The 19836-nt window shown below is 38.2% G+C and overlaps 2 protein-coding genes across 2 annotated transcripts in view; one reads left to right on the forward strand and one right to left on the reverse strand.

Annotated features, from left to right (window-relative positions):
• Window positions 1–19836, forward strand: part of C2CD6 (C2 calcium dependent domain containing 6) — a 148000-nt gene that overhangs the window by 10142 nt on the left and 118022 nt on the right. The window lies entirely within an intron of this gene.
• Window positions 8767–9446, reverse strand: LOC118012148 (40S ribosomal protein S15a-like). Its single transcript, XM_035007382.1, has one exon. The coding sequence runs from the start codon at window positions 9199–9201 to the stop codon at window positions 8809–8811; it is 393 nt and encodes a 130-aa protein (XP_034863273.1). The 5' UTR covers window positions 9202–9446; the 3' UTR covers window positions 8767–8808.

Consider the following 19836-nt stretch of genomic DNA (forward strand, 5'->3'; position numbering starts at 1 on the left):
TATCAGTTCTAGCAATTTTTTGCTGGAATCTTTTGGTTTTTCTACACAGAGTATCGTGTCATTTGTGAAGAGTGAAAGTTTGACTTCTTCTTTGCTGATTTTGATGCCTTTTATTTCTTTTTGTTGTCTGATTACTGAGGCTAGGACTTTTAGTACTATGTTGAACAGCAGTTATAAGAGTGGACATCCCTGCTGTGTTCCTGACCTTAGGGGGAAAGCTCTCAGTTTTTCCCTGTTGAGGATGATATTCACTGTGGGTCTTTCATATATGGCTTTTCTGATGTTGAGATACATTCCCTCTATCCCTACATTGTGGAGGGTTTTTAATCAAGAAAGGATGCTGTATTTTGTCAAATGCTTTTTCTGCATCAGTTGAGAGGATGATATGGTTCTTATCCTTTCTTTTATTAATGTTGTGTATCACATTGGTTTTTTAATTTTATTTTTTATTTTAATTTTATTTTCTTAAAGACTTTATTCATTTATTTGACACACAGAGAGAGATAGTGAGAGAGAGAGAGAGAGAGAGAGAGAGTGAGAGAGCACAAGCAGGGGGAGCAGCAGGCAGAGGGAGAGGGAGAAGCAGTTTCCCTGCTGAGCAGGGAGCCTGATGCAGGGCTCGATCCCAGGACTCTGGGATCATGACCTGAGCTGAAGGCAGATGCTTAACTGACTGAGCCACCCAGGCGCCCCTCACAGTGATTGATTTGCAGATGTTGAACCACCCCTGCAGCCCAGGCATAAATCCCACTTGGTCATGGTGAATAATCCTTTTAATATACTGTTGGATCCTATTAGCTAGTCTCTTGGTGAGAATTTTTGCATCCATGTTCCTCAGGGATATTGGCCTGTAGTTCTCTTTTTTAGTGGAGTCTTTGGTTTTGGGATCAAGGTGATGCTGGCCTCATAGAACGAGTTTGGAAGTTTTCTTTCCATTCTATTTTTGGAACAGTTTCAGAAGTATTGGTATTCTTAAAATGTTTGGTAGAATTCCCCTGGGAAGCCATCTGGCCTTGGACTCTTGTTTGTTGGGAGATTTTTGATTACTGCTTCAATTTCCTTGCTGGTTATAGGTCTGTTCAGGTTTTCTGTTTCTTCCTGTTTCAGTTTTGGTAGTTTATATGATTCTAGGAATTTAGCTGTTTCTTCCAGATTGCCCTTTTGTTGGCATATAATTGCTCATAATATGTTCTTATATTTGTTTGTATTTCTGTGGTGTTGGTTGTGATTTTATTAATTTGGGTCCTTTCTCTTTTCTTTTTGATAAGTCTGGCCAGGGGTTTATCAATCTTGTTAATTCTTCAAAAGAACCAACTCCTAGTTTCGTTGATCTGGTTTTTTATTATTATTATTATTTCTGTATCATTGATTTCTGCTCTGATCTTTATTATTTCCCTTCTCCTGATGGATTTAGGCTTTATTTGCTATTCTTTTTCCAGCTCCTTTAGGTATAAGGTTAGGTTGTGTATTTGAGACTTTTATTGCTTCTTGAGGAAGGCCTGTATTGCTATATATACTTCCCTCTTAGGACTGTCCTTGCTGCATCCCAGGAGTTTTGAATTGTCATGTTTTAATTTTCATTTGAGTCCATGTATTTTTTTTAATTCTTCATTTATTTCCTGGTTGACCCATTCATTCTCTAGTAGGATGTTCTTTAACCTCCATGTATTTGTGGTCCTTTCATATTTTTTTCTTGTGGTTGACTTCAAGTTTCATAGTACTGTGGTCTGAAAATATGCATGGTATGATTTCAGTCTTTTTGTACCCATTGAGTCCTGTTTTTGTGACCCAGTATGTGATCTGTTCTGGAGAATCTTCCATGTGCACTTGAAAAGAATGTATATCCCGCTTTAGAATGAAATGTTCTGAATGTATCATTTAAGATCATCTGGTCCATTGTGTCATTCAAAGCCCTTGTTTCCTTGTTGAACCTCTGCTTAGATGATCTGTCCTTTGCTGTGAGTGGAGTGTTAAAGTCCCCTACTATTACTGTATTATTATCAATGAGTTTCTATAAATTTGTTATTAATTGATTTATATATTTGGCTGATCCCAAGTTAGGGGCATAAATATTTACAATTATTCTTGTTCTATTCATCTATTCTTGTTGGATAGAACCCTTTATTATGATATAGTGTCCTTCTTCAGGACTTATTACAGTCTTTGGTTTAAGATCTAATTTGTCTGATAAAAGGATGACTACTCCAGCTTTCTTTTGATGTCCATTAGCATGATAAATTGTTCTCCACCCTATCACTTTCAATTTGGATGAGTCTTTGGATCTAAAGTGAGTCTCTTGTAAACAGCATATTGATGAGGTTTTTTTTTTTTTAATCCATTCTGATACCCTGTGTCTTTTTACGGGAGCATTGAGTCCATTTACATTCAGAGTAATTGTTGAAAGATATGAATTTAGTGCCATTGTATTACCTGTAAAGTCACTGTTCCTGTAGATTGTCTCTGTTCCTTTCTGGTCTTTGTTACTTTTGGTCTCTCTTTACTCTCAAAGGGTCCCCTTTAATATTTCTTGCAGGGCTAGTTTAGTGTTCACGAATTCCTTTAGTTTTTATCTTAGAAACTCTTCATCTCTCCTTCTAATATGAATGACAGCCTTGCTTGATAAAGTATCCTTGGCTGTATATTTTTCTCATTTAGCATGTTGAATATATCATGCCAGTCCTTTCTGGCCTGCCAGGTATCTGTGGACAGGTCTGCTTCTAGTCTTATGTGTCCACCCTTGTAGGTTAAGGATTTCTTGTCTCAATCTGCTTTCAGGATTTTCTCTTTATCTTTGTAATTTGCAAGTTTTAATATAATATGTTGTGGTGTTGACCTATATATGTGTTTGTGTGTGTGTGTGTGTGTATATATATATATTTATTTATTTTGAGGGGAGTTCTCTGTGGCTCTTGGACTTGAATGCCTGTTTCCTTCTCCAGATTAGGGAAGTTCTCAGCTATAATTTGTTCAAATAAACCTTCTGCCCCCTTTCCCCCCTCTTCTTCTGGGACTCCTATAATATGGATATTATTTCGCTTTATGGAATCTCTGAGTTCCCTAAGTCTACCTTCGTGATCTAATACTTTTTTTTCCCTCTTTTCAGCTTCATTATTTTCCATAATTTTATCTTCTGTATCACTGATTTGCTCTTCTGTTTCGTTCATCCGCATTTTTATGGCCTCCACTTGGGACTGCATCTTGGTTAAAGCATTTTAAATTCTGACCTCACTGATTTTACTTTTTTTATCTCTACAGTAAGGGATTCTCTAGAGTCTTCTCTACTTTATTCAAGCCCAGCTGGTATCTTTATACTCGTTGTTTTAAATTCTAGTTCAGACATCTTACTTATATCTGTATTGATTAAATCCCTGGCAGGGAGTACTACCTCCTGTTCTTTCTTTTGGGGTGAATTTCTTAGTCTCATCGTTTTGTCCAGAAAAGAAAGGAAGGGAGAAAAAGAAAACAACAACAAAAACAACAATAACAACACCGCAACAACAACAACAACTTCAGGAAATGTTTCTGGTATATGCTGTGTACACTCTGCTGTTGCGTTTTGGCTGCTCTTTCCCACTGGTCCATCCTCTAGAGAGTTCCTCCTTGCTTGTAGTGGGGAATGTTCGGACCTTTAACTAGGTGTGCTTTGATTTGTCTGTTAAGATAAGCCTGGAAAAGTAAAAGAGGGGGAAAAAAAAAAAAGCCAGATCCAAGACAAGAGAAAAGGAAAGGAACAAAAATGCAAACAAACAGACAAACAAAAATAAACCTGATTCCAAAGAAAAAGAAAGAAAGGAGGAAAAAAGAATAGGAAAAAAAAATAAACCTGATCTGAAAAATAAGAGAAGGAAACAAACCAACCAACCAACAAATGAACAAAAAATTATAAGCCTAATACCAAAAAAATTAGAGAAAAAAAGGGAAAAGTATATAAAATAAAGGATAAAAATTTTAAAATAAGAAATAAAATATAAAAAATTTAAAAATTTAAAAATAAGAAAAAAAAAAAAGCAAGCCTGGTCCTATTTCCACAAGAAGCTGACATTGGAGCACTTTTTAATCAGTAGACTTGGTACATGGGGGGGCCTGTGTTGGTCTTCCGAGGGAGAGGCCTGCTGGGCTGGCTCACAAGCTGACTTGCCCTAGTAAAGATACCCCTGCCAGGTACGGGGGTGTGGGGTTTAGTGTAGGGAACTCCAGCCTCCACTGGAGGTACTGTGTTGCTCTCTGAAGTCCAACTGTGCTGGTGGGCAGGGGAAGGAGGGGTGGTGGAGGAGGAAGATGGCATCACCCTGTCCTCTCGTCCCCGGGGTGGGGAACTTCTGGCCACTGTTCAGGAGGCCCTCACAGAAAAGCAAACAATCTCCTGTGTCCTGGACTTTCATCACATCCTTGCCCTTAACCTGTCTGTTCCTGGGGCCATTGGCATGCCCAGCACCGTAGATCTCTGTATTTTATCTCTAGACAGTGGCTGGGATACAAAACTCCACGTTTTAAAGGGCCTGGCAAGGGGCAGACCGAATCCCCTCCCCTAGAGGAGAGCCTCGAGGCCCACCCAGCACCATCCTGTCCCAGAAAAGCAGTTGCACAGTGCGCTCGGAGGCTGGAGTTTATTGTGATGCACAGCGGAAAGCTGCAACCAGGTTATCTGCCATCTGCATGCGACTCAGTCTCCTACTTTGTTCTGTCCCAGAAAAGCAGTCACACAGAGGCTTGAGTCTGTTGTGGCAGAGAGCAAAAAGCAGCGACCAGGTTATCTGCAGTCGGTCCGTGTGCTGCTCTCTGCTCAGTTCTGTCCCAGAAAAGCAGCTGCTCAGCATGCACATGGGGGTTTAAGTCTGTTGTGCCTCACAGCAAAAAGCTGGTACAATGTTCTCTGCCTCTGCATGCACCTCTGTCCCTGTTGTTGAGTGCCACTTAACGGCTCCCAGCTGACCTTTTGTCCTTGGAGAGGCAAAATGCGCTCTTCCAAATGTATTCCAGGAAGGGGAGTGATCTCTCCCAGTGCAACCCAGGGGATCTTTTCAGTGCTGCTTATTGTGCGATCCCTACCTGCTGTACTTTCTCTTGCTCTCTCCCTTGCCCTGACTTTGCACTGAGAAAAGGGTTCCCTTCCCTTTGAGGTCCCGTGGCTTGCCTCTCCCCCAGTTCATGGCTCCAAACCTCACATCTGCCATGTTCTCTCCCTCCAACTGTGCGGATTGTTTTCTTAATCTTCAAATCGTATTCCTAATTGTTCAAAATAGTTGGATGTTGATCTAGCTGTGTTTGAGGGATGAAGCCCAGCCCAGGGTCTCACTACTATTCTGCCATTTTAACTCCAGAAGCCTATGTGTCAGTTTCTGTGCCCATATCATACTGTTTTGATTACTACGGCTTTGTAGTATAACTTGAAATCTGGAATTGTGGTACCTCCGTTTTTGTTTTTCTTTTTCACGATTGCTTTAGCTATTTGGGGTCTTTTGTGGTTCCATAAAAATTTGAAGATTGTTCTAGTTCTGTGGAAAATGTATTTTGATAGGCATTGCTTTAAATCTGTAGATTGCTTTAGGTAGTACGTACATGAGCATGGAATATCTTTCCTTTAGTTTGTGTCATCTTCAACTTCTTTCATCAGTGTATTATAGTTTTCAGAGTGCAGGTCTTTCACCTCCTTGGTTCAGTTTATTCCTGCATCTTTTTTTAAAGATTTATTTACTTATTTGTCAGAGAGAGAGAGAGAGCACAAGCAGGGGGAAAAGCAGGCAGAGGGAGAAGCAGGCTCCCTGCTGAGCAAGGAGCCTGATATGGGACTCGATCCCAGGACCCTGGGATCATGACCTGAGCTGAAGGCATACGCTTAACCAACTGAGCCACCCAGGCATCCCTATTCCTGCATATTTTAAAATTATTTTTGGTGCAGTTATAATTGGGATTATTCCTTAATGTCTCTGCTGCTTTATTACTAGTGTCTAGAAATGCAGTAGATATCTATACATTGATTTTGTATCCTTTGACCTCACTGAATTCATCTATAAGTTCTAGTAGTTCTCTGGTGGAGACTTCAGGGTTTTTTACATACAGTATCATGTCGTTTGCAAATAGTGAAAGTTTCACCTCTTCCTTACTCATTTGGATGCCTCTTATTTCTTTTTCTTGTATGATTTCTGTGGCTAGGATGTCCAGACTATGTTGAACAAAAGTGGTAAGAGTGGACATCTGTATTTTGTTCCTAATGTTAGTGGAAAAGCTCTCAGTATTTCCCTGCTGAGTATGATCTTAGCTGTGGGTTTTTCATATATGGCCTTTATTATGTTGGGGTATGTTCCCTTTAAACCTACTTTGTTGAGAGTTTTTATCACAAATGGATGTTGTATTTTGTCAAATGTTTTTTCTACATTTATTGAGATGATCATATGCTTTTTATCCTTCCACTTGTTGATGTAATGTATCACACTGATTATTTTGTGAATATTGAACCACCCTTGCCTCCCAGGAATAAGTCCCACTTGCTCGTAGTGAATGACTTTTTAAATGTATTGTTGGATTCAGTTTGCTAATATTTTGTTGAGGATTTTTGCATCTGTGTTCATCAGAGATATTGGTTTGTAGTTCTCTTTTTTTGTAGTGTCTTTATTTGTTTTTGGTATCAGGGTAATGCTGGCCTTATAGAATGAATTTGGAAGTTTTCCTTGCTCTTTTATTTTTTTGGAATAGTTTGAAAAGAATAGGTATTATCCCTTCTTTAAACATTTGGTAGAATTCCCCTTGAAGCTGTCTGGTGCTGGACTTTTGTTCAGAGTTTTTTGATTATTGATTCTATTTCATTGCTGATAATTGGTCTGTTCAAATTTTCTATTTCTTCCTGGTTCAGTTTTGGGTGGTTGTATGTTTCTAGGAATTTATCCATTTCTTCTAGGTTGCCCATTTGTTGGCATATAACTTTTCATAATATTCTCTTACAGGTCCTCTTTCATTTCTGATTTTGAGTTCTCTCTCTCTTTTTTTTTGCTTGTTGAGTCTGGCTAAAGGTTTTTCAATTTTGTTGACCATTTCAAAGAACCAGCTTCTCGTTTCATTGATGTGTTCTGTTTTTGTTTTTTTTTTAGTTTCTATTTAACTTATTTCTACTCTAATCTTTATTATTTCCTTTCTTCTACTGATTTTTTTACTTTGTTCCTCTTTTTCTGGCTCTGGTAGGTGTAAGGTTGGGTTGTTTATTGGAGATTTTTCTTCCTTCTTGAGGTAGGCTTGTATTGCTATAAACTTATAACAGCTTTTCTCTATTCCAATGGTTTTCGACTGTTGTATATTCATTTTCATTTGTCTCCATGTGTTTTTTGACTTCCTCTTTGATTTCTTGGTTGACCCATTCATTGTTGAGTAGCATGTTATTTAACCTCGATGTACTTTTGTTCTTTCCAGATTTTTTCTTGTGGTTAATTTCTAGTTTCATAGTGTTGTGGTCTGAAAAGATGCATGATATGACTTTAGTCTTTTTGAATTTGTTCATACTTGATTTGTCACCTAACATGGTATCTATTCTGGAGAACATTTCATGTGCACTTGAAAAGAATGTATATTCTGCTGTTTTGGATAGCATGTTCTGAATATATCTGTTATATCCATTTGGTCCAATGTGTCTTTCAAAGCCACTTGTTGATTTTCTGTTTGGATGATCTATTGAGATAAGTGGGGTGTCGATGTCCCCTCCTATTATTGTATAACCATCAATTACTTCCTTATGTTTGTTAATAGGTACTTTACATATTTGAGTGCTCCCTTGTTAGGTGCATAAATATTTACAATTGTTATATCTTCTTGTTCCCTTTATGATTATGTAGTGTTCTTCATCTCTTGTTACAGTCTTTGTTTTGAAGTCTATTTTGTTTGAAGCCTATTAAGTATCACTGCCCTGGGTTTCTTTTCATCTTCATTTCTATGATAAATGTTTTTCCATCCCTTCACTTTTTTGTTTGTTTGTTTATTTTTAAAGTAGGCTCCATGCCCAGCATGGAGCCCAGTGCAGGGCTTGAACTCATGACCCTGAGATCAAGATCTGAGCTGAGATCAAGAGTCGGATGCTTAACCAACTGAGCACCCAGGCACCTCCATCCTTTCACTTTCAGTCTGCATGTGTCTTTAGGTCTGAAATGAATCTCCTATAGGCAGCGTATAGGTCTTGCTTTTTTATTCATTCTGTCACCTTATGTCTTTTGATCAGAAAGTTTAGTCTATATCGAAAGTAATTATCAATAGATATGTACTTATTGCCATTTTGTTGTTTTATGGTTATTTTTTAAAAAATATTTTTAAAATTTATTTGACAGAGAGAGAGAGAGAGCAATAGAGGGAACACAAGCAGGGGGAGTGGGGGAGGGAGAAGCAGGCTTCCTTTGGAGCAGGGAGCCTGATGTGGGGCTCGATCCCAGGACCCTGGGATCATGACCTGAGCCAAAGGCAGCTGCTTAATGACTGAGCCACCCAGGCACCCCAGTTTTATGGTTATTTTTATAGTTCTTTTCTTTTCCTTTTCTCTCTTGTTTTCTTCTTTCATGGTTTGATGGCTTTCTTTAGTGCTTGAATTCCTTTTCTTTATTTTTTGCATATCTATTATAGGTTTTTGATTTGTGGTTACCATTAGGTTTATATATAACATCTTGTGTGTATAACAGTTTATATTAAGTTGATATTGGCTTAAGTTTGAACCCATTCTGAAAGCACTAAATTTTTACTCTTCTCCCAACCCCTACATTTCAGATATATAGTGTCATTGTTTATTTTTATTTTTTTTCCATTGAGGCATTTTATTTGCACGTATATACTACATCCCTAGAAAAAGAATCCCAGGATTTTCCCTCCTTTGTGCTTTCGTCTTGCTTCTTCATGGTCCATGATGCCAGCTGAGGTTGTCAGTGCAGTGAAACCAAACTGGCAGGATGGGAGCAGGTTATTCTGCTGTTTTTCTAGATCTTTCAGTTGTACATCAAATCTGGGGCTGATCATTCCACACTTGTTTAACCTGTCTGTGAGGTTCACAACAATTTTCCCCACTCTGTGATCATCAGTGCTTTCAAATTCACCAATGTAACCATGCTTCATCATCACAGTGAGAAACCAGATGATGACTTTGGAGCATGGCCTAATAAGAACCTGGCACTGGCCTCTGTTTTCAGCATTGTTAATGCTCTTGAGAGCATCTTCCAGGACATTCATGTGCACCATTATGGCGGCATGGAAAGATGGTGGAAAGAGGACAGGAGGGGTGAGTGCACAGTTATGGGAAGCAGGTGGCCTATCGCTATAGTGTCATTGTTAAAATCCTTTTATGACTCTCTCCACCAATTTTTACAGATATACTTAATTTTACTGCTTTTGTGCCTTCTGCTTTTCTTACTTCTGTTTATGGTCTTTTCTTTCCACTTAATCCCCTTTAACATTTCTTGTAAGACTTGGTTTAGTGGTGGTGAATTTCTTTAACTTTCGTTCATCTGGAAACTCTATCTCTCCTTCTATTCTGAGTGATAGCCTTGCAGGGTAGAGTACTCTTGGTCGCATATTTTTGTTTGTTTGTTTGTTTCAGCACTTTGAATATATCATGTTACTTCCTTCTGGCCTGCAAAATTTCTGCTGAAAAATGAGCTGGTAGACTTAAGTGGTTTCCTTTGTATGTAATGTTTCCTCTTGTTGCTTTTAAAATTCCCTCTTAATAATTACTTATTGCCACTTTTGTTACCCTGTGTCTTAGTGTGGGCCTCCTTGGGTTGATTTTGTTGGGGGCTTTCTGTGCGTGCTGGATCTGGATATTTGTTTCCTTCTCCAGATTTGTGTTTCCTTCTTTCTTTTTTCTCCTTCTGTGATCCTTATAATGCAAACATTGTTACACTTGATGGTGTCACTGGTTCCCTTATTCTATGCTCATTTTGGGGGGGGCACCTGGGTGGCCCAGTTGATTAAGTGTCTGACTTCAGCTCAAGTCATGATCTCAGGGTCCTGGGATCAAGCTCTGTGTTGGACTCCCCACTCAGCAGGAAGTCTGTTTCTCCCTCTCCCTCTGCCCCTTCTCCTCCCCCTGCTTGTGCTCCCTCTGTCTCTCTCTCAAGTAAATAAATAAAATCTTTAAAAAAAATCTATTCTCATTTTTTTATTATTTTTCTTTCTCCTATTCCATTTGATTTTCATTATTCTGTCTCCCAGCTCACTGATCTATTCTTGTACTTCCTCTAGTCTACAATTTATTCCCTCTAGTGTATTTTTAAATTCATTTATTGTGTTCTTCATCTCTGATTCATGCTTTTTTATGTTTTCTCTTTGTTGAAGTTCTCGGGATTCTCTCTTTTCTCAAGTCCAGTGCGTATCTTTGTGACCAATACTTTAAATTCTTTATCAGGCATGTTACTTATCTCTTTCATTTGGCTGTCTTGCTTTTATTTGTGTTTGGGGCATATTCCTCTGTCTCCTCATTTTGCCAGGCTCTCTGTGTCTGTTTCTATGTGTTAGGAAAGCCAGCTACATCTCCTGCTATTCAAGTAGTGGCCTTATGAAGAGGAGGACCTGTAGTGCCCTATAGTGCAATGTCCCCTGTTCACCAGAACCAGGTGCTTCAGGGGTATCTTCTAAGTGTGCAGTGTACTTCCTGTTGTGGTTGAGCTCTGTTTGCCTTCAGTACCATCATCTGCAATGGCCTTGTTTGCTTGTTGTGGGCAAGGTTTAGTCCCTGTGCTGTAAGGGGCCAGTCTGTGGTCACCTCGGGCTTGAGTTGGGTCAGACCAGATGCCTACACTTAGCTTGTTTGTTAGAACTACAGTTGTAGTGAACTGCAGGACACTCTGCCTGCATTGTCCCTTGGAAGGCTTTGTTGGTGTGCAGGGCCTACAGTAAGACCAGATGTTTGCCCCAGTTTCTCTGTTGTAGGTTGCAGTGACCCTGAACTACTGGGTGCTCTCTGTGTGCTGCATCCTGTGAGGTTTTTGTTGGTGGTTGGGGCCAGTAGTCAGATTATATGTCTGCCCCCAGCATTGGGCCACAGTTGAACTGGTGTGTGTGTGTGAACTCCTCCCAGAGCAGGAGTTACTTTGGAGTGGTGCTGGCCACTAGGCTGCTTGCACAATGCCATGTTTTTGGCACCTCCTTGGATAGACTCCTCTCTAGTGGGGAGTGTTAAAGGGCATGGATCTGCAGGAGAAAGTGGGGGTGTGGTGCACTGTTAGCAAGCTGGTGGAAAGTGTTTGGGCTGCTTTCCACAAGTGTCAGTGAATGTAGACTGGTGGGCAGGAGAAAGAAATGGTACCAGCTAGCTCCTTTGTTCTTAGATGAGCTTCACAAAGGAACTTGCCCTCCCTGTGCAGGCTCTGAGACCAGCAAAGAATTCTTCCGGGATACCCCAGGTGCCTCAGAAACTTCTGCTTCTATGTTATAACTTGCAGGGTTTTTGTCATGCTGTCTTTTTAATGCCAAGGACACAGTTTTCTATAGCCCTTTGGCTCTTGAAGAGCCAAGCCTGCTTATTTTTAATGTTCCTGGTGTTTAGCCCCACTGATTGTAAAAACTTGCAAAGTTAAGCCCCTCTAGTTTCAGAGTCAAATGTTATGGGGATTCATCTTCCCAGTGCAGGTCCCCCATGCCTGGGGTGACTGATATGGGATTTGCTCTTCCTCTTCTTCATGCCTGCAATGTCCCTCCCTCCTGCAGTCAGTCTTGTGGGTCAGTTTGGTTCCTGAGTGTGTCTCCAGCCTTCCTACCATTTTTTGATGTGGCCTCCTCTCTACAATTAACTGTGGAAAGCCTGATCTGCCAATCTTCCCATCATTTTCTGGGTTAGTTACACTGATGTGGGTGTTATCTAGGTGTGTCTGTGGGACAAGATGAGACTAGGATCCTCCCACTCCACTATCTCCCCCAGCATTTGACATTTTAAGTATTATCTGCCATAGTGTGGACCTCCTTGGGTTCATCTTGTTTGGGACTCTCTGTGTTTCTTGGATTTGGATGTCTATTTCCATCTTCAGGTTAGGAAAGTTTTCTGTTATTATTTCCTCTAATAACTTTTTTTATACTTTTCTCTGTGTCTCATTCACCTGGGACTCCTATAATGTTTGTTCACTTCATGTTGTCCAAGAGATCTCTTAATCTATCCTCAGTTTTTTTTTTAAGTTCTGTTCTCTTTTTACTGTTCAGCTTTTGTGCTTTCCATTACCATTTCATCTAGTTCACTGATACATTCTTCTGCATTTTCTAATTTACTCTCAAGTCCCTCTAGTGTGTTTTTCATTTCAGTTATGGTAACTGATTGGTTCTTTTTAATATTTTCTATCTCTATATTGACAGACTACTGAGTTCCCTCTTTGCTCCAGTCCAGTGAATATGTTTACAATCATTACTTTAAATTCTTTACTAGGCATCTTGCTTATCTTTGTTTCAATTAGTTTTTTTTCTGAAGTTTTTTCCTGTTCTTTCTTTTGAAACATATTTTTCTCTCTCCCCATTTTGCTTGACTTTCTGTGTTTATATTTATGGATTAGGCAGAAAGACTACTTCTCCTAACCTTGAAGGAGTGTTTTTGTGTATGGTGTCCTCTATGTAGACTGTGTGTCCTTGGTGACTATTGGTGGCTGGCTGGAGCTGTGGCAGTATATGCTAGTTACTGTTTGAAACTGTGGCTTTTTATGGAATGAATAAATAAATAAGCCCAAAAAGAATTTTAAGAAGACAAGACAAATTTTAAAAACTTAAAAAAATAAAAATGAAGATAATTTTTACATAAAATTTACACATGTAGCTTATATTCTGTGCCCCAGCACCACAGAGGCTGGTGTGGTCTTTTAGACTCTGGGTTCACTGAGGTTGTGAGCTCACTGTGAGCCAGATCCTGTTCTGGTCTGGGCTTTTAAGGTGGAAGGAGAGAGAGCATTCCCACATCTCCTTGGCCTTTTTAAACCCTGGATTTTTTTTTTTTTTTTCTGTGCCCCAGTGCAATTGGGACTGGTGTGGTCTTGTGGATCCTGGGCTTGCTGAGGTCACAAGCTTGCTGTGACAAATGGATCTGCCCATTATCATGTCCAAATACTGCTCTAGTCTAGGCTTTGTTGTCTCTCTTATATACTAGTTCCTCTTTTAAACTGCAGGATTTTTTGTTTGTTTGTTTGTGCCCAAGGACAGAGGAATCTGTTCCCTTCCCAGTTCCTCAGTACTATCCCTTCCCACTGCCATTCGCAGTATCCTGGGGGTGGGGGTTACCTTTGTTACCACATCTCTGTTTCTCTTGCTGTTCTCCCATTCATCTATCTTTGGTTTTCAGAAGCTGTTCAGTCAGCCTTCAGTTTTTCTTCAGGAGGAATTTTTCTATTAGTAGGTATAATTTGGTGTGTTCTGTGGAGGAAGTGAGTTCAGGGTCTTCCTGTATCACCATCATGGACTGGAATGTCTTTTTTTTTTTTTTAATATTTTTTATTTATTTATTTGAGAGAGAGAGAGCATGAGAGGGAGGGAGGGTCAGAGGGAGACAGCAGACTCCCTGCTGAGCAGGGAGCCCGATGCAGGACTCCATCCTGGGACTCTAGGATCATGACCTGAGCTGAAGGCAGTCGCTTAACCAACTCTGCCACCCTGGTGCCTGGACTGGAATGTCTTAATTGTGTTTTATCCCCTTTTCTTGATTAAGTTAGTTAGTGGTTTGTATATTTTATTGGGAATTGATATCCTACCAGTATTGAATCTTTCCATCTGTGAACGTGTAATATTTGCCATGCATTTAGATCTTTAATTTCACTTAGAAATATTTTGTTGTTTTCAGTGCACAAGTGTTAATGTTTTTTTCTGCTAAGTTTATTATTTTGTTATGCTTCTTCTGTTAAATTTACTACATTTCTTCTGTTAAATTTATTCCTCAGGATTTTGTTATTTTGGTGCTATTTCAAAATATACTTGTTTTCTTTGCTATTATATAGAAATACAAAAGATTTTTTTTGTATTTTGTTCTTGTATCCTGATATTTCATTGAGCTTGTTTATTAGTTCTAGTAATTTCTTTTTGTGTGTGTGGATTTCTTTAGACTTTCTATATATATGGGAGTGTAATGCCTGTATATAAAGACCAGTTTTACCCCTTTCTTTCAAATGTGGGTACTTTTTCTTTTTCTTGTCTGACTGCATTGGATATAACCTACAGTACAATGCTGATTAAAAGTAGTGAGAGTGAATACTTGCCTTACCGATCTTAGGGGAAAAGTATTTATTCAATCTTTCACCATTGAGTGTGATATTAGGTAAGTTCCTTCCTATTCCTAGTCTGTTCAGAGTTTTTATTAAGAATGAATTTTAGATTTTGTCAAATATGTTTTCTGTATCTCTTGAAATGATCACGTGATTTTTGTTCTTTTTTGGACATTTTTATATTAATATTGATTAATTAATTGATTAATATTGATTTTCAGATGGAAAAATCCCACTTTGTCATTGCATATGGTGCTCTTTATATGTTGCTGGATTTGGCTTACTCATATTTTGTTGAGGATTTTTCCCTCTATTCATTTTCTCATCTTGCAATATCTGTCTGGCTTTGGTATGAACATAATTTTGACCTCATAGAATATCTTGGGGAGTGTTCCTTTGTCTTCCTCCTCACCCTCCTTTTTTTTTCCCTGAGAGAGTTTGCGAAGGATTTTATAATTTCTTCTTTAAGTGTTTGGTAGAATTCACCAGTGAAATAGTCTGGGCCTGAGTTTTTCTTTTTAGGCAGTTTTAGTTACTAATTCAATTTCTTTACTTATTATAGGTCTTTTCAGATATTCTTTCTTCTTGAGTCAGTTTTGGTAATTTGTGTCTTTCTAGGAATTTTTCCATTTCACCTAAATTGTCTAATTTGTTAGCATAAAATTATTTATAGTTGTAGTAGTTTATATGCCTTATATGGCAATGAGCTTGGAGATAACAGTGAATTTTAGGATTTTGAGATGGGGAGATCATCCCAGATTATCTGAGTTGGGCCCTAAATGTAATCACAAATGCCTTTATAAGAGAGAGGTAGAGGGGTGCCTGCATGGCTCAGTCGGTTAAGCTCTGCCTTAGGCTCAGGTCATGATCTTGGGTCCTGGTATCAAGTCCCAAGTTGGGCTTCCTGCTCAGCAGGGAGCCTGTTTCTCCCTCTGCCCTTCCCTCTGCTCATGCTTTCTCTTTCTCTCTCTCAAATAAATAAATAAAATCTTTTTTAAAAAAAAGAGCGGTAGAGGTATGCTGTTGAGGACGTATCTAGTAATGGAATTTCTGGGTCATAATTATATATATGCTCAAATTCAGTACATAATACTAAACAGTTTTTCAAAGAAGATAGACCAATTTATATTCTTACTGGCAGTGTATTAGAATTCTGGTTACTCCACATCCTTGCCACTTGATATTGTCAGTGTCTTTATTTTTAACTATCCGAGAAATATGTTAGTGTTATCTCTTTGTGGTGTTAACTTTTTTCCCCTGATGACTAATGAGGGTGAGTTCCCTTCCAAATGCTTACTAGCCATCACATAAAGTCTTTTGTGAAATGCCTATTGAAGTCTCTTTTTCATTTTTCTTTTGGACTGTTGGTCTTTTTCTTATTAATTTATATAAGTTTGTGTATATATTCTAGTTATAGGCTCTTTGTCACTTGTACCATACATGTTGTAAATATTTTCTTCCAAATATGTATGACATCTTTTGATAAGCAGAAGTTATTAAATTTAATGGAGTTTACTGTATCAAACTTTCTTATTTATGGTTATTGCTCTTTGTGTTCTGTTTTGGAAATCTTCTACTCCAACCTCATGGAAATAGTCTCGTGTATTATCTTGTTACTGTTTTTCCTTTGACACCGAGATCAACAATTCACCTATAACTGATTTTTGTGTATATGGTGTGAGTTATAAGTCAGATTTTCTTTTCTTTTTTTCTCTCTCACCTTCTTCCTTTTATTCTTTTTTTTTTCCGGCATGGTGATTTCTACTTGACCTACCTTAGAGTGTTTTTTCTCTACTATTCTGCAGTACCAACTTTGTCACAAGTGAAGTTCCTGTGTCAGGGTCTATTTCTAGACTCTAATCAGTTTCTTTGGTGCATTTATCTATGCTTTTGCTAATGTGTTCAAATATTAAGAAATAATGTCCTTATTTCTTTAATTTGAACCCACACAGTTCAAATTCTTGTTATTTGATGGCCATCTGTGTGTGTGTGTGTGTGTGTGTGTATATATCGTGAGGCAATAATATTTACCTATATAAATATATAAGTATAATATGAACATGCGTATTATAGTATTTATATATTTATATGTAAGTATACATACTTATTATACCTAAGTATATGTATCTCAGTATAATATATGTATATTATATAAATATAATAATGTAATAAAACTATGCCTTGCTTCTTTATGCTTTTACACTTATTCTAAGCTTCTCTCCCTCTAGTTCTTAATTTTTTTCCTCTTCAAACTCACTTGAAGTAATCATCACCTCCTTCCCTAACACTTTCTCCCCACTCCCCTTATTTGCCACGTGTTTATATGAGATACTTCGTAGGCATCCTGGATGGGTCTTGGTACTGGAATATCATCTCTTGCTTCTCTTTTGCTCCAGGGTTGTGGCCATTAGTATTTGCTAAAAAGTGGACAATCAAATGAGGAACTGGGGCGCCTGGGTGGCTCAGTCGTTAAGCGTCTGCCTTCGGCTCAGGTCATGATCCCAGGGTCCTGGGATCGAGCCCCGCATCGGGCTCCCTGCTCTGCGGGAAGCCTGCTTCTCCCTCTCCCACTCCCCCTGCTTGTGTTCCCTCTCTCGCTGTGTCTCTCTCTGTCAAATAAATAAAATCTTAAAAAAAAAAAAAATGAGGAACTAAGTATCGATTTTATCTAAGGCTTTCTGGTAATGAGTCTAAACTGGGAACTATTCTGGAACCGCCTCCTCCATCTCAAATTGAAGGCAGCATGTATGAAATGGAGAAGGTAGCCTGCTTCATTCTAAGCAGACTGTGCCTAGGTGGGAATATGCATGGAAACTGGCAGCTTAAAGCCTCCAGAAAGGCATACTTAGGAAAGTGAGACAAATTATAGGCATTTAGCTGTGACTCTGTAGAAGTAGTCTCCAAATTGTATTGACTGCACAGTATCAATAAAAAACATATGAACATCTACCACCAATGTTTGTGTATTTATTTATACATTACATAAGCGTACTGTAATTTACTGTATAAATTCTACAATATACAAAAAGTTAAAAATGATAAGCAGTATTTTGAAAAATAATTTCCATGTTGTTTCTTAGTGGTACAGAGCTCAATAAGCACTACTGTTTTTGAAAAGCATGATTTAATATTTGTGATGTAGTAATTTGAAGGTCTCATTCTAAGGCAAATTTATTATTTCAGTATATGGTTTTTAATGCTATTGTATTTGAAAAAGATACTTTCAAAGATTTGAAATTTCAAATGGAAGAGGTGCATCTTGGTTGTGCTTAGTAAAATCACATTTCTCATTTTTCATTTTTATTCTCCTTTTCAAAGTTTTTAGTCCAGGTTTTATCAGTAAAATGTCGTCTTTTCTGAGTAATTAGTTCTGGCAAACTAATTGGAAGGCGTTGCATTTTTTATATTTGAAAGGAAAAATGGTCTCCTAACCTGCTGAAACCCTTCTTTTGTGAGATTTTTAAACAGATGAGGAAATGGTTTCTAAGTTGTTGAAGTGTGATACCACGAGCTTGTAGGGTGATCATAGCACATTTGCACGCACAGAATATAACACTGGATGAAAATATTTCCAATACTTTTCAAAATGTTCTTAACACGAGTTCATTTCAAAAAGAGTTATTTTCGGGGTGCCTGGGTGGCTCGGTTGAGCGACTGCCTTCGGCTCAGGTCATGATCCCGGGGTCCTGGGATCAAGCCCCGTGTCCGGCTCCCCGCTCGGCGGGAAGCCTGCTTCTCCCTCTCCCACTCCCCCTGCTCGTGTTCCCTCTCTCGCTGTGTCTCTCTCTGTCAAATAAATAAATAAAATCTTTAAAAAAAAAAAGTTATTTTCACACTTATTAAAATGTCACTCCCTTACTCTGAAAAGACAGATTAAGAAATATCCATTTAAAAATATTTGCTAGTTTACATACTGTTGATAGTTATTTGTCACCCCAGAAAAGGTTAGCAAATTTGGAACATTTGTCTTTTTCTAAGACCAAAGTACATGGTATATCTTTATGTTTGCCAACTTTTGAAAAATATTTTGCCGTGAAATTTTTTATGCTCAGTCCTCATCTGTTTGTAAAGCACACTGAATATGCTACTTAAGGTAAGTACTTAGTTAAGTGGTCAATCCACGTAACAAATGCAATACCCTGAGCTCATGAAGGCAGTAGTACGACCTCTCTGAGTATAAAACTCACACTTTTCCTCAGAATATTTGTCTACTGCTTATAGTTAGTTGTATGTGCTTACTCTCTTATCTGTTAAAGAAAATTGTTAGATTCTAATATTTTCTTCCACTACTTTAGGGGATAATCCCTGGGCCTTGCTATGAGTGTCCTTGTTTCCTGGGGACAGAACCACAGAGGGTAAAAAAGAGTCATTGCTCCCGAGTTAGGCAGGGGAAAGAGGATTTAAAAAATATTTTTTGGAGTTAATAATTCCAGGTACTTGTAGTTTACAGAATGAATGGGAAGATCTGACCCATCAAATAAGTTATTCTTTTTTCCCATGTAGGAAATCTGGGTTGGATAAAGAAAAAGTAAAGATAAAAGTCTCTTTTTTCAGCCATTGTTCTTCTCATAGAGAAACTGTAATTGTTTTTTTTGTTTTTGTTCTTGTTTTTCCCACCTCTCTGTCTTCAACACCAGACTGAATTTCCTAAGGACAAGAACACTGCAAGCTGCAAGCAGCATAGTGCCAGGCATATAGTTGTGCTAACACATAGTACATATTAATGTAAAGACACTGAGGTTTCTGTTAGGGCTGAGAAGTAGGATTATACTGGAAAAGCTAAGCGTGTAGGCTAGTGGGTTTCCAAATAAAACCGTAATGGGGGAGAGTAGGTCAAAAAGGTCATTGGGGAAGAAGTGCAGAACAGTGTAAGTGAATATATAGACTTTTAAAAGATGTGCCATGAGGGACTTTTACTCAGAGTGGGGCCAAAAGTGACATAGTAGAATTAACTGAAATAAAAATTCTCTTGAGGTTCAGGAGAAATTCTAGGTGGTATGAGGAGGCCTTATGAGACTAGTCTTTAGAACTTTTGTTCAAGATTCTAATAGAATTTAGGCAAAGAGTTGTTTTGCTCATGTTGCTGCCACTGAAGAGAGCTCGGCTCAAATAAGGAAAGTAAAAAGGTAGTGATCTGAGGGGGGAGAAGCAGTATTTTTGCCACATAGTTAAGGATAAATTGAGCATGAGTGTTCTAAAGGATTTCCCCCCCAATTATCTTGTATTTATTAAAATGCACATTCAAAGTAGACTTCCATTAGTAAGGTTATCATAACATTAGGAAGCATGAGGGTCCACATTGAATACACATATAATGTACCACAGTTTGGTGTTTTTGTGACAATATAGTTAATTGTCACTCAGTTACCTTAAACTACAAATTATACAAATATATAAAAATTATACATATAAAACCCATTAAGCCAATCAGATGCAGCAATAGCAAAATGACCCAACATATGTACAACAAATTTTTTTAGTACAACTCAAGTGTTTGTTATATACTTTGAAGCAAAAATTTCAACATAACTCAGGATTTATTACATACATCAAATATTGAACAGTTGATTCTTGAAAAGACACAAAACAACAGATTCCTGGGAAGTTAATGTTTATAAGTAAGGCCATGTTGATTCAAGTTAGCAAAGGT

The sequence above is a fragment of the Mirounga leonina genome, unplaced genomic scaffold (assembly GCF_011800145.1).
Source record: "Mirounga leonina isolate KUSES-001 unplaced genomic scaffold, KU_Mleo_1.0 Mir_151, whole genome shotgun sequence".
In the NCBI taxonomy this organism is placed as follows: Eukaryota; Metazoa; Chordata; class Mammalia; order Carnivora; family Phocidae; genus Mirounga; species Mirounga leonina.

What these genes read in the sequence shown, in the direction of transcription:
- LOC118012148 (XM_035007382.1), bottom strand. Translation starts at nt 9,201, where the DNA reads ATGGTGCACATGAATGTCCTGGAAGATGCTCTCAAGAGCATTAACAAT.